This window comes from Telmatherina bonti (assembly GCF_933228915.1).
Source record: "Telmatherina bonti genome assembly, chromosome: 23".
In the NCBI taxonomy this organism is placed as follows: Eukaryota; Metazoa; Chordata; class Actinopteri; order Atheriniformes; family Telmatherinidae; genus Telmatherina; species Telmatherina bonti.
Window position 1 is genome coordinate 24716278 of NC_136632.1, and position 13416 is coordinate 24729693.

General features: G+C 43.3%; 1 protein-coding gene across 1 annotated transcript in view; it reads right to left on the reverse strand.

Moving 5' to 3' along the window:
* Positions 1-1581: 1581 nt before the first annotated feature.
* LOC306773654 (SLIT-ROBO Rho GTPase-activating protein 1-like) overlaps positions 1582-13416 on the reverse strand; it is a gene marked incomplete at both ends in the record, with an annotated part of 59522 nt that continues 47687 nt past the window's right edge. Inside the window, 9 exons of the mRNA XM_079263528.1 lie at positions 1582-2034; positions 3994-4327; positions 6506-6634; positions 9666-9867; positions 10193-10272; positions 10603-10827; positions 11394-11499; positions 11755-11889; positions 11982-12059. Of these exons, the coding sequence (XP_079119654.1) occupies positions 1582-2034; positions 3994-4327; positions 6506-6634; positions 9666-9867; positions 10193-10272; positions 10603-10827; positions 11394-11499; positions 11755-11889; positions 11982-12059 (1742 nt within the window). The remainder of the gene's footprint in view (positions 2035-3993; positions 4328-6505; positions 6635-9665; positions 9868-10192; positions 10273-10602; positions 10828-11393; positions 11500-11754; positions 11890-11981; positions 12060-13416) is intronic.

Genomic DNA, 13416 nt, shown 5'->3' on the forward strand with positions numbered 1-13416 from the left:
CAGCAACACTTACAGACAAAAAACCGTTTCCGTTATCATCAAACACATTCAAAGAAACCTCCCTTTGAGTTAAATGCACCAACATGTTATGATGCTACATGCCAAGTACACGATCCTATACATCAAAGTGCAATGTCACAATGGGTTAATGCTAGAATTCATAATTCAGTAATCTACTAAACACTTTATGATTATTTCATTCGGAGTGCTGCTGCTCTTCGTTCAGGACATGCGTGAGTGGATTCACAACTCCCAAAAAAGACAAGGATTAAAAAAAAGGCACTTTCACATTCACACACACACATTTGCACCCACAGCCCATCTCAGCACGTCAGGTTTCATTTTAATCACCACACTCACAGCCCGATCAGCGGCCACATTCAGTGTGCTGTTAAAGTGTTTTTTTTGTTATTTTTTTTGGGCGTTTACACACCGAGCCCCACCCTGTTAGCTTATTGTGAATTTAAGGTTAACCAGTGAATCAGTGTAACAAGCAGGTAAACTGTTATTCTGACACACACATACAGAAAGTGGCATGCTTTTTGCACTCGTACCGTTATCCTAACTTGCACTCGTGTGTTCTGGCACTCAAAGGCAGGCATGAATTATCTATCCTCTATCTATTCTAGTGCTTCTGCACATACAGGGGGGGAGCAGAACAAGGGGCAGGCAAGCAGGACGCACACACACAAACACACAAAACTCGACTTGCACACGCTCAAATAAACAGGAACTAAATCATACACACACACACACACACACCTCGTCGACCCAGAAAAAGCTCCCTCCAGATTTGAGGTTCTGCTCTGGGTGCGAGGTTTTCCTCGGACAAACACAAGAAGGCTGTTAAAAAGTTGAACGAGCTGCCACATCCAGCAGCCCGCTGAACATTCAATAAATGGCTGAACAGTCGTTAAAAAGCTGAAAACATTCATTAAATAGCAAGTTGGTAAAATAAGTTGTCAGTCACCGACAACCTCAAGAGGCGTTTGAGGTGTGAGTGAGCTTAGCAGCTGAACTGAGTGGGAACAAGAACGAAAACATCAATTCTAAGTCAAACAGACGTCGTTGAACCATCGTTGTGTCCTCCTCTTAACCAATCAAGTCACTCGTCGCAGAAACAGCAGCCAATTGGTGAAAGCCTCTTCAGCTAGCACGGGCCTATCCTCATGACATTACAGCCAACGTTCACGTCACTGAAACTACATTTTACTGGAGCTGAGCTACACCGTCCCCCATGTCCCTCTGACGCGGGACAGGAAGCTCCGCCTACACGCTGTCCTGTATCGCCGCATCAGCAGTTCTTTTAGCTAACCTTTGATAAAATGCTTCAATACATGGAGAAAGTAAACTCCTACACACCAAGAGAGTACACACCAACCTGACGACACATAAATATCATGGCATATCATAGGTCATGTCATATATTATAGTTTATTACTACATTAAAAGCCTTTTTGTCTGTCCTACTGTTTCTACCCTCATGTTGATTATAACCATTAAGCAGTACCCTGATCTCCTCTTCTGGCCCATTTTTGGCCTGGGTAGGCCTGATTTGGCCTTCTGTCGGCCTTGTTTGGCTCACATGGTGCAGGATTTGTCCAGCGGTGGAGGCAGAGGTGGGGTGCTGCTCTTCGGTGGGACCATAGGTTTGGGCCTCAGGGCAGGGGGCCGCAGCGGAGCCCCGATGCGGGCAGCTGCCACAGGCTTAAAGGAGCCCAGGGCGTCTGGGGAAGAGTTGGTCGGTCTGGGAGGTCCGGGTGGGGGCCCAGGGAGTGGACTGATGGGACTCAGTGGACTGAGGGGACTTGGGGTGCCTGGGGTACCAGGCGTTCCAGGGGTCCCAGGTGTACCGGGGGTTCCTGGCGTGCTCGGGGTACTGTGGGGGCTGGGAGACTCAGAGGAGCAGGTGGTTACGGGGCCGTTCTTCACCTGCTCCAGAGTGTCCAGGACTACGTCAGGGGCCGGTCGGCAGCCCTGCCGCTCCAGCTGCCTCAGCTCCCCCAGGGCCACAGTCACCGTCTCCTCTATGTCCTGATGGAGGGAAAGCGGGATTAAAAGACGATCCAACTCAAACCTGAACTTTAAGAGAGGAGACATGTTAAAGGTGCATATTTACTGTTTGGTGATAAGATTTCAGGTACTTACATTAAAACATTAAACATTAAAAACAGATTTTTTCAATAAATATTAATGTTGTCTAATTTTAAATTTTGTCCCACTGTATTTTTTAATTTGACACCCCTGCTTTTGAACATTTAACACGCAAAAAAAATACAGCTCTCCAAATCTAATGAATTGCCCTTTCTTATAGTTTATAAATGGATATAATGGAGAATGGGGTGTGTTGACAAAGAAACTAGCTGAAAACATCAATTTAAACTTTGCTGCTACAGAGTTACTCATTCATGACAATGCAGCTTGTGATAAAAAATAAAAACTTTAAATAAAACAGCAAAAAAACTTTTTCTTTTTTTTGACTAACTTGGTGATGCAGACTTAAGGCCCATTTGTGCAGCATTTTGTAAATTGTCGTCAAAGAACAAATTCCAGCAGTAAAAGGGAAGTCATTGCAGAAGTGCAAAAATTGCAGTTCCCCCTTCATCCACTAGAGGCTCTATGAGGGAGTCAGTTCCCTTAAAGTCCCATGTTAAAAAGGCCAACTTCACTGGAGAAATAAACATGTTTACAGCCTGATGAAAAGAAAGAAAATAGGTTTAATAAGTCAAGTTTACTAACTGTAGAGGGAGTGATTATTAGTCTTGAAATTCTGCATAATTAGAAGCGTGTCCTTTTGATTGACAGGTATCTGCTATCCAGTGGCAAGATGTCGGAGTGTAGCACAACCACGGCTTTTAGCCGGAAAACGGCATGCCCGTTGACTGTTTAAAAAGAGATGGGCGGAGCCTCTGTGACATCACCTGTAGGTTTCTGAAGAGCTGAATTGAAGCTCGGTGGGCGGTTCCTACCATCACCATCTTGGCAGGGTCATGCGTGTCATCTCGCTCGGAAAATACAAATATGGGCAAAGAGGTGGAGCTGATAGGGGGGCTTTGATCGTCATGGCGGATGATTGACATCGAGCGAGCTCCGAGCTTTCTGTCGCTAAGAGCTAACTGAGCTAACCCAGAGCCAACAGGAGCTAACCAGCTAACGGAGGTAAGCGGGCTAAAGCTAAGTCATGTAGAACAACCGGCTAAAAACGGTTGTTCTACGTTCTTCTGACTTGAAGCAGGAGATCGGGTACCTGTCAATCAAAAGGACACGCCCCTAGATATCCCGAACTTTGAGATGAAATTACTTTTAAACGGGTGAGTTAGAAAAAAACTAACTCCCCCCACAGTTGTCATGAAGGTAAACCTGACCTATAAAACCTAAAATGGATTTTTGAGCCAGGCTGTAAACATGTTTATTCCTGCTGTAAACCCGTTTATTACTGCCGTGAAGTTGGTCTTTTTAACATGGTAGTCTATGGGGATTCGCTCTGTTTTGCAGAGGATGAAGGGGGAACTGCAGTTTTTATGCACTTCCGCATAGGCTTCACTTTTAACCGCTGGAGGTTGCCGCTTGGGCATGACTTAGCTTTAGCCTGCCTACCTCCATTAGCTGGTTAGCTAAGGTTAGCTTGGTTTGTATTTTGATGTATGTTATCCACTCCCATGCTCACAGCCCCCCTCTCTGTTCCACCTTTTCACCAATTTTCGCTGGAGTAGAACAGGTATGATTCTGTCAAGATGGCGACGTTGGAAACCACCCATCGAGCTTTAATCAGCTTTATAGTTTACAACTTAAAACACCAGAAGAAGAAGAATAAAATCATGGTTATCATGGCTGCTTTTTGGAAGCTTTATAACTGGTGGTTTCTGCTTCATCTTCTTCAAAACGTACCAAATTATGTACGTAACCAACGCAGGAGACTGAGTAAACTGTCCATCCGCCTTTAACATCATGTGACTATACCTGCCATACCATGTACACGTGTTATTTGTCTACCTGTGCAAGAGTGTCAGGGTCCATCGCTCTGGATCGAAGGGAGTCGCTGAAGCTGTGCTGCCCGCTGCTCGAGCGCCTAATGGGCGTGTCCTCTGGCCTCCGCAGCGAATCATGGCGGCTTACTGTCATGGTCACGGCAGCAGAACGGCGGCGGCGCTCGGGGCTGTCGAGAGGCGGAGTCATGCCTTGACCTCTTCCCAACAGCAGATCTCTTGGACTGAAATGACCCGTCACAGGTGGAGAGCTTCGCTCCATTACTCCTCCGTTGCCGTGGTTGTCGTTGGAGCGGCAGAGCGGGCGACGGAACAGACCATCAGTTCGCTTCCTCCTGTGACTTTTTCACCCAAAGATACCAAGAGTTAGCTTCAGTCGAGTTACATGAACAATAACCAGTAATCCATTCTCTTGATATGATTCATCTTAATTAATTAAGATTGTTAATTGATTATCCAGAATCTCAAATTTCCTAAATTTTTTTTTTCTGTCAAATTATCAATAATTGATATTTGAATGATGGAAATCAACATATTGTTGATTAAAAAAACCAAAGCAAGAAAAATGGAAAACTACAGATAATAATAAATATAGTTGGATTAAAAGTTAACAGAAGTAATTGGGACATTAAAAAAAAAGATCAACTTATTAAGTATTAAGAAACATATGAGGCAATAACAGTTTATTCTGCTCATAACCGTTTCCACACTCCTTACAGGTTGGTGGCAGTAATGCACTAAATAATTGTGCTAATCTGCAACAAACCAAGAAACAGAGTTTTCCTGCTGCAACACACTTGACCTCAATAAGACTTAATTAGCAGAGCTCTGCACAAGTCTGCTAATCATATATGACTGTGACTTCTATATTTTTAGACACAATAAAATTATTTCAACTGTGTAATAATTGATCATTTTTAACATATATGGACAATGGTTGTCACTTTTTTCAAGGTTACTTATACTGTTATTAGTAGTTTAGCTGAAGATACATCAGATGATGCTGGAGAACCAGCTTGCCCAAATGTAAGGCGGCGTAACAACCGCTTAGCAAAATAAGCTAACATTATAGGTGCTACGTTGCTACGATAAAAATCCTGACACCAAATAATCTTAAAAGCCATGTTTAGAAGTATTTTTGATTTGTCATTATAAAAATGTTAGTAACTTATTAATTCAAGGTCATTTGATGACTTTGTAAAATGTTTAGCTCCATGATTCATATGTTAGCTAGCTAGCTAGCTAGCTGAGTGAGTCAGCCCAATATAATTCAAAGTTTACATGACGGTTTAGCAGAGGTGGCAATTCCTGGCCAAGAAAGTAGAAGTCCTGCCATGTTTTTGGATCTACCTGTACATTTAGAACAGGTGTTTTCACTAACAGGCTTGTTTACCTGGCAAATGAACTCTGCTCATTAACCCTCTGGGGACCAAAGGTATTTTAGAGAAATAAACCTCACCTGTTTTTTTTTTTTTTTAGTTTAAACACTAATAAACACCACCTTTCAATGCACCATAATGTCCTATACCTTGTTTTTTTATTATTTTGAATTGAAATATAAACTGCTATGTAAATGCGGCTTCTTTACTTATTAAAATGATAAAGTATTATAATTTCGAAGCATGACTAAAGGTACTGAAGAGGACTGAAGCACCGCAGCTTTCTGAAATCACTGTCAGCTGCACACACTGTATCTGTTACCAAGTTATACATCTGTTACGACGCCATCGTGTCGTTTATGTTGAAATAAACTATTTGAGTAATGCAAATGTTTGTTTGAGCAATTACGCATGGTATGCGTGCGTAAAAGCTGTTGTTTTCATAATTTATCGGCCTTGTAAATACAGAAGGCAGCTATCCGACTGCTAATGACACCGATGCATAGTGATTGACACTGCTTGGAGGCGTTTCCTGAGGCATCATCAGCTCTGATTGGACAAAAACACATGTCATGGGTCAAAGACAAAGGCTCTGATTGGAATATCTATTTTGACACAACACTGTGTCACTTGCTACAGTGATGCCAGAACTACTGTCTGAAAGCCCGGAGTCTCCCGATTAAGAGGGGGAAAAAAAGTAAGTTTCTATCTTTTATGGTTCGACAGCTATGCTCGATTAAACACAACATGGTCCCTGGCATCGCCGACTATGCCGGCGTCCCCAGTGTTAAATTCAGCTGGTTTGGTGACTGGTTGGAACAGCTGCCGGACAGAACTTTTACTTTCTGGACCAGGAATTACCACTTCAGCTTATTACTTCACATTTCTCTTCTGAATGTTTGCTTCTAGCTTTTTTACCGCCATCTTTTATGTGGTTGAACATGAATTGTGAGGAATAACTAGACAGTGAGAGGTCTCTGGAGTCAGCAGGTGGGGAAACTGGTCACATGAGAGACAGCTGTGAAAACACCATGATGAGATCTGAAGGTATTTTTAGAGGTGAGAGGAGAAGCTGGAAAATGGGTTTGAAAATTTTCTTCTCTCCTGGTGATGAAGGGAGAGGTGTCTTACATGACAGACCTGTTATAGTTATCTGGTCGGATGTCGGTCGGGGAGCTCAGCTCGCTCCTGGACCTCTTATCTTCAGTGCTGCTGCTTCCTCCGTCGCTGTCGGCTTTCTGACTGAGTGTGTCGGACATGGCATCAGCCCTGAAGACACAGAGCACTGACTCAATCAGGACAAACCATTGCTGAACTCGCACAACACACTAATCATTAATTAACTGATCAATAGCACTGTGGTTAGAGACTCGCCCAGTCCAATATGATTGCTAGTTAACAAGGCGTGCGATCCAGTGTGAGACAAATCCACTAAAATCCGTCAGCACAGGTTGTCAATGAATCAAATGGGCCAATTACTGCATGTCAAATTTAATACGAACATTTCCTGTTACGACGACTTAAAATAAAAATATGAGACCTTCAAAAGCTTTAAAAATCAGTTGAGACATTTCCATCAATTATTATTCACCAATGTTTCACTACTAAGGCTTTCTATATCTAAACATTATGAGATCGATTCTTAAAATGGGGTAAATACAACCTTAGATGAACAGCGACACAAGACATATTGCACTGTCGTTATTTAAGTACCAAAAAATTGAAGAATTTATGTATAAAGTGCTTCACAATGAAAAGTAAAAGACAGAAAAATAAAAATATATAAAACGAAGTAAAAGCAAGTTTAAGAATATGTGTTTTTAGGTACTTTTAAAAACAAATCACAGAGTCCTCAGTCTGAGAGGAAGCAGTTCCAGAAGGAAGGAGTCGCTGTTGGAAAGGCTCTGTCACCTTTAGGTTTCAGTCGTGTTTGCTCCACAACCAGCAGACTCTAATCACGTGATCTTGAGGACCTGATGGGAACACATTGCTGCAGAAGGTCTCTGCTATAATCAGGTGCTTGGGTCATGTAAAGCTCCATGTTCTAAAACCAGAAATTAAAAACACCCAATCTAGGGAACCAGTGCCGCTGGATTAGTATTTGAATGACATGAATGAATTTGGAGGATTTTGTTATCAGCTTTGCAGCAGCGTTCTGGAAAACCTGGAGATGATTCAAGTAATTTTCTTTTTCTTAAACATGTGAAATGGAATTACAATAACCAAGTCTAGAGGAGATGAAGGCATAAATGATAATCTTTTTGAGCTCATGCTAACAAGCAAGCGGTTTTACGTGAGCTAGAGACAGCGCAATGTCAGGAATTATCTAAATGTTCTTGATCGAGGGGTTAAAAAAATGAGGCAAGTTGGCCAAAACTCTCAGACATCTTAGGTAGAAATCTGTCAGAACTTCATTCAGTTGAAGAAAGTCGTCTTTTCGTCCAACTCCTGACAGAATCCAAAACACCCAGACAAGATCTGAATCCTCAAAACATCTAAAGGTTTAAAAGCTTAATGTTTTCAGCAATTATGAAAAATGTCTGCAAAGGCAGCAAATATAAAATAAATGATAAAGGCTCCAGAATGGGCCCCTGTGGAACACCATAGACAAGTGACGAAGAAGAGGACTTGAATTTGGCAGCAGCTATAGAAAATGATCTTCATATAGAAAAGCGGAAGACTATTCAAGAACAGATACTGATACCCCCAAATCAGTGTTTCAGCCTGTTGAGCAAGACATGATGATCAGCTGTGTCAAGCTGAGTGCAAGTCCAGCAACAATACCACGAAGTAACGACCTGCATCGCTCTGCTTCCAGATGTCGCGGAAGACTCTGGGAAGGGTTGTTTCAGTGGAGCGAGCCCCGCTAAAGCCAGACCGAAAATGACCCAGGATACTTTAACTCCTCAAGAAGACTTGGAGATTGTTCAGATGAAGCTTTGGAAACCTAGGCCACGCTGCCATTTTCTTGTTCGAGAAGAAGCTTTCTCTTGTAACGCTTCCAAACAAGCCATAGTTGTTCAGCCTGTTTTCTAACTAGACTGTGGTCAACCTTTACACTTAACATGCTAACTGAGGCCTGGGGAGTCTGAGATACAGCTCTTGGGTTTTTTTGTAGTTTATTTGACTGTTACATAGTCTGAACTTGCTGGGAAGGCAGGATCCTAAGCCTGGGAACACTGGTATGCCCTGCTTTGTCGTTTGCTTACTGCGTTTAGTTTTCTTAAAGCGAACCGAGACCTTTGTTTGTATGTGGGTCAGGATTCACTTCTTTAATCTACATTAGAGTTTAATTGTGTATTCACTCTTTCCCAGTTAAACCAGACTTCCCAAACCAACAAAGTAGGATTCAAATAAGATAAAAGGCTGTGGATCCACCATTAGTAGCAACAAATCTCCTCTCAGATTTGTGCTTTTGTTTTTCCTTCTTGGCTTTGTGTTAACTCATCTGAATGCTGCAAACTGACTAAACTATTTAACTTTTCATGAATTTTTCCTCAAACTGCTTCTGTTTTGATTTGTGCTACATAAATAATAACTGATTGAATCATCGTACATTTTCTAGTTCATCTGATGTTGTATTCAACTCATTTTAAGAACTGCTGAGGACAGTTTTTTATTTTTAACCTTTTTAAATTATAACCTTTTTATGATATATAAAACCTTAGAATTGAACTTATATATGCAGGTCTATAAACATGAAATAATATTAGATTACATTGTGTATATTACTGTTACACAACAGCAACTATAATAGTACTAAAAGCTAGTAACATGAAAACATACATGCATTTAAATAATACATAATCATATTTTGACATGAACTTTACACAAGCATGCAACAGAAAGATGCAAAAAACTATTATGACAAACAGAACTTCACTGTTATATCTAAATAAACATTCAATATTTGAAAAATTTGTGTTATAAATTAATGTATATATTTCACTAAATTATTAAAACTGAAGAAATTACTAAAAGAGAAATAAATTTTAAAAAAATGCAAAGAATTGCATGTAATTGAATTTGGAACAAATTCAAAATCAAATGAATGACTTAGCATATAATTTTATGTCCAAAACAATGAAAAAAAAAAAAGAATTTAAAATGATTTAAAATAAAATTAAACTAAATTTTCTGAAATATAAGAAAGAAAATAATAAAAAAAAAGTCTGATAATTTGTGAAAATGAGCCAATAAAAATAAATCTGCACTTCATATGAAATTATATGGTGCTCTTTCAGAAAAATAGCTGCTGTCAGACTGTGTTGTACTTATTTTACGTCTGAAGTGTACAAACCATCTGGGGCTGTGCACTCGCCTGTCCTTCACCATGATGTACTGATGAGGCACCAGGCCGTGGTTGCCGTTCAGTCGGCCCTCCCACCAGTCATGTGATGCGCGCTGGAAGAGCTGCAGGGACGCTCCCTTCTTAAAGGAGAGCTCCCGGCCGGACCGGCCCACGTAGTCGAACCTCGCCACCGCCTCCACGCCTTCACCTTCTGCCAGGAAGACGGTGAAAGAGAGGAGACAAAGAGGTAAAGATAAGAATTAGCAATGAAACAGAGGTCAATCTGAACCTGTCAATCAACTGTATGGCAGGATAACCAATCAGAAGAGAGCATCTTAAAAAAAAGTCTTTTCTATGAATTCACAATCGAGATGAGAGGAATGAGGAAGGGTAGGTGGGTGTTCGGAGGAAAGGAAGGGAAGGAGGGAACGAGATGGTGTCTCCATGGCTGCTGTTGCCCTAGCAACCACTATCCACTAGGCGGGTAGAGGGACTGGAACGTGGGCGATTGTGTGAAGGTCAGGGGTCAGGCGTACCCTCATCACTGGTCTGGGTCTCGGTGCCGGCATCGGGCTCAGTCTCCTCCAACGCTCCTGGCTCACTGAATGGACTCTCGCTGCAGAGAGAGGAAGAGGAGGAGGAGGAGGAGAAGATCAGGCAGTGAAGCAGGCTGACAAACCATCCATTCAGTATGGAACAAAAGGAGGAGGCGCAAGCACAGCAGGAGGAGTGTGGCTAAAACAGGAGTAGAGCCAGTCACACATGGGGGGGGGGGTCTCAATGTGACCCTGCAGGATTTATATCTAATATGCATGTGAACAAATAGTTAAATTAGTTAGGTTTGGACTGCTGAAGTCAACATTTAAAAAGAAAAACGAGGAATTGGAGGGGAAATATTAGTGGAAAGCAGGAAAAAAAGGAAGCAAAGCTGATCTGTGAGCCTCACCAGTACTGGTCTCCAGTCATGCACTTCTCATAAACGGGGCCAGGAAGCTCCTTAGTGTCAGGGAAGATGTTGTCATGGTGCAAAATGACCGTTTTTATGACCTCATTCACGTGCGCCTGGCAGGCCACCTGATCCAACGTGTCGGGCGTCGGCAGAAGGGTGGGGCCGAAAACGATGGCCAGATTTCCAGCATCCATCATATTCTCATCGCTGTACTGGGAAAGGCTATGGGAAAGAGGAGGCAGCATGAAGACACTGAAATGTGGGTAAATTTCCCTCAAAAAGCCATTTAAAAAATACATAAAAGCAACATAATGATTGAAAAGAGTTCATTCATGGAAGACATCCTGAAAAACGCTGCAGTGCAGCTTTATGGTTCATGTTTGCATGATTCAATAAATCTCCACCTCTTCTCTGTGATAATAATAGGGATGGAAATGAAAATGCTCTCACGCTGCTGCTGCAGCTTTAATAACATTGTAGCTGAATGCATCTCAAAGCTCTGCTAATAGACACAAATTCATCCAGCTCGTTCATCACACCTGCACATCACACTTCCTGCTCACACCTCCTTCCTCTCAATCCCCGGCTGTGCGTCATTCTATATTTAAGAGGCATCGAAAAAACAAAATGAGCCCAGTTTTATCATTTCTACAAGTGTGCACTTTCACCCCCTCTCACTAGAAGAGCCTCTCACACCTAAAAACCACGTGGGAGCTCTGGGAAAGTACAAGGAAATGGCAGTTATCGTTTGATGAGAGGGGCCTGGTTATGTGTGAGTGGATACTCACTGGTTGAGGAAGGCGAACAAGTAGCGCATCACCACCAGCGTTGCCCTCGGGACGCCCAGCAGGATCTTCCGGATGCACTGCGCTCTCTCGTACAGGTTCTCTATTCCTGCGGCAAGAAATGTGCATCACAAAGTCATCACAAGTCCCCGAGACAGCAACGTTGTGTGTGTAAAACACAATGCCACACATCCTGGAAAACACCAGCCGGTGCCAAAATAATGAGAGGCAGCCGGCTCCATGTCGCTGCTGCGGAGGGGATGGCTTTCAAAATGACAAAGATACACTAAAGAGAAACAAAGAGAGGGAAGATGAGCGTGTGTGTGAGCTGAAGAAGGATGGATTCATGCAGCATGGTACTTACGGACGCAGGAGAGGAGGTCATTAAACCTGTCCTTGGGAAACAGAGGATTCTCCAAACCCCTGAAGTAGAGCTTCAGTACTCCTGCCACAGAGTTGATGTCATGGTTGCTCTCCTCGTCAATCAGCGGGTCGTTACCTGGACCAGAGACAGAACAGACATCCTCAGCCTCTGGTTTTACAGCTTATTATTTACATGACTCTCTGGTCACCTTCAAGTTGACTTCTCACCTCTCTCGAATGAGTTCTTGATGTCGTTGACCTCAACCTGTGACCCTGACACGCGAAATATGCCTTGATGCTGAAGACCTGTGGGAAGCAGCAAGCAGTGTTCATCTGCGGTGTCAGAATTATGAACTGGTACTTGTTTTTAAATGAAAGAAAATGAAAATTTCAGGTGGGACCATGTTACTACAACAGGATTTTGTTGTTTTCCTGTTCCAACACACCTAACTCAAATTCAATGGATCCAACAGCCTATGAAGTTCTGTGCAATGACTCATTCATTTGAGCAGGGATTCATGGAAAATCTGCAGGATTGTGGCCTTTGAGGACTGAAACAGGACACCCCTAACCAAAGCTCTTTGAGAACTGCTACTATTCAGCAAAAGAAGAACCTTTTTAACACCCAACTCCAGTAAAATGTGTGGTTCTGTGGGGTCTCTGAGTGAAATAACGCTCGGCTGTCTGAGCAGCCGAGCTAACCATCATCAGAGCCGTTTGAGACCAATGGAAGGAGCTCCAAAGCTTTCTTTTATGGAAGTAAGAAGATAATTCTGTCCAACAACTCGATATGGCAAGAACCTTCCAAGTTAGGCTATGCAGCTGCACCATCTGTGTATGAATATGATGTAAGAGGAGGGAGCAGCCATTGACATCTTTCACTTTTTTTTTGCGGCCGAGTGTGAAGCGGCTGGGATGAGAATCAGCACCTCCAAACCTGAGACCATGGTCCTCAGCCGGAATAGGGTGGATTGCCCTCTCCGGGTCGGGAGTGAGGTCCTGCCTCAAGTGGAGGAGTTTAAATATCTCGGGGTCTTGTTCACGAGTGGGGGAAGGATGGAGCGTGAGATCGACAGACGGATCGGTGCGGCGTCTGCAGTAATGCGGACTCTGTGCCGGTCTGTCGTGGTGAAGAAGGAGCTGAGCCAGAAGGCGAAGTTCTCGATTTACCAGACGATCTACGTTCCTACCCTCACCTATGGTCATGAGCTGTGGGTCGTGACCGAAAGTAAGAGATCTCGTATACAGGCGGCTGAAATGAGTTTCCTCCGCAGGGTGGCCGGGCTCTACCTTGGAGATAGGGTGAGGAGCTCAGTCATCCGGGAGGAGATCAGAGTAGAGCCGCTGCTCCTCCACATTGAGAGGAACCAGTTGAGGTGGCTCGGGCATCTGGTCAGGATGCCTCCTGGACCTCCCTGGTGAGGTGTTCCAGGCACGTCCCTCTGGGAGGAGACCCCGGGGAAGACCCAGGACACGCTGGAGGGATTATATCTCTCGGCTGGCCTGGGAACGCCTCGGGATCCCCCCCGCAGAGTTGGCGAATGTGGCTAGGGAGAGGGAAGTCTGGGCTTCCCTGCTTAGGCTGCTGCCCTCGCGACCCGACCCCGGATAAGCGGCAGAAGATGGATGGATGGCACTTTTTTTTCATTTTTTATATTCTTAA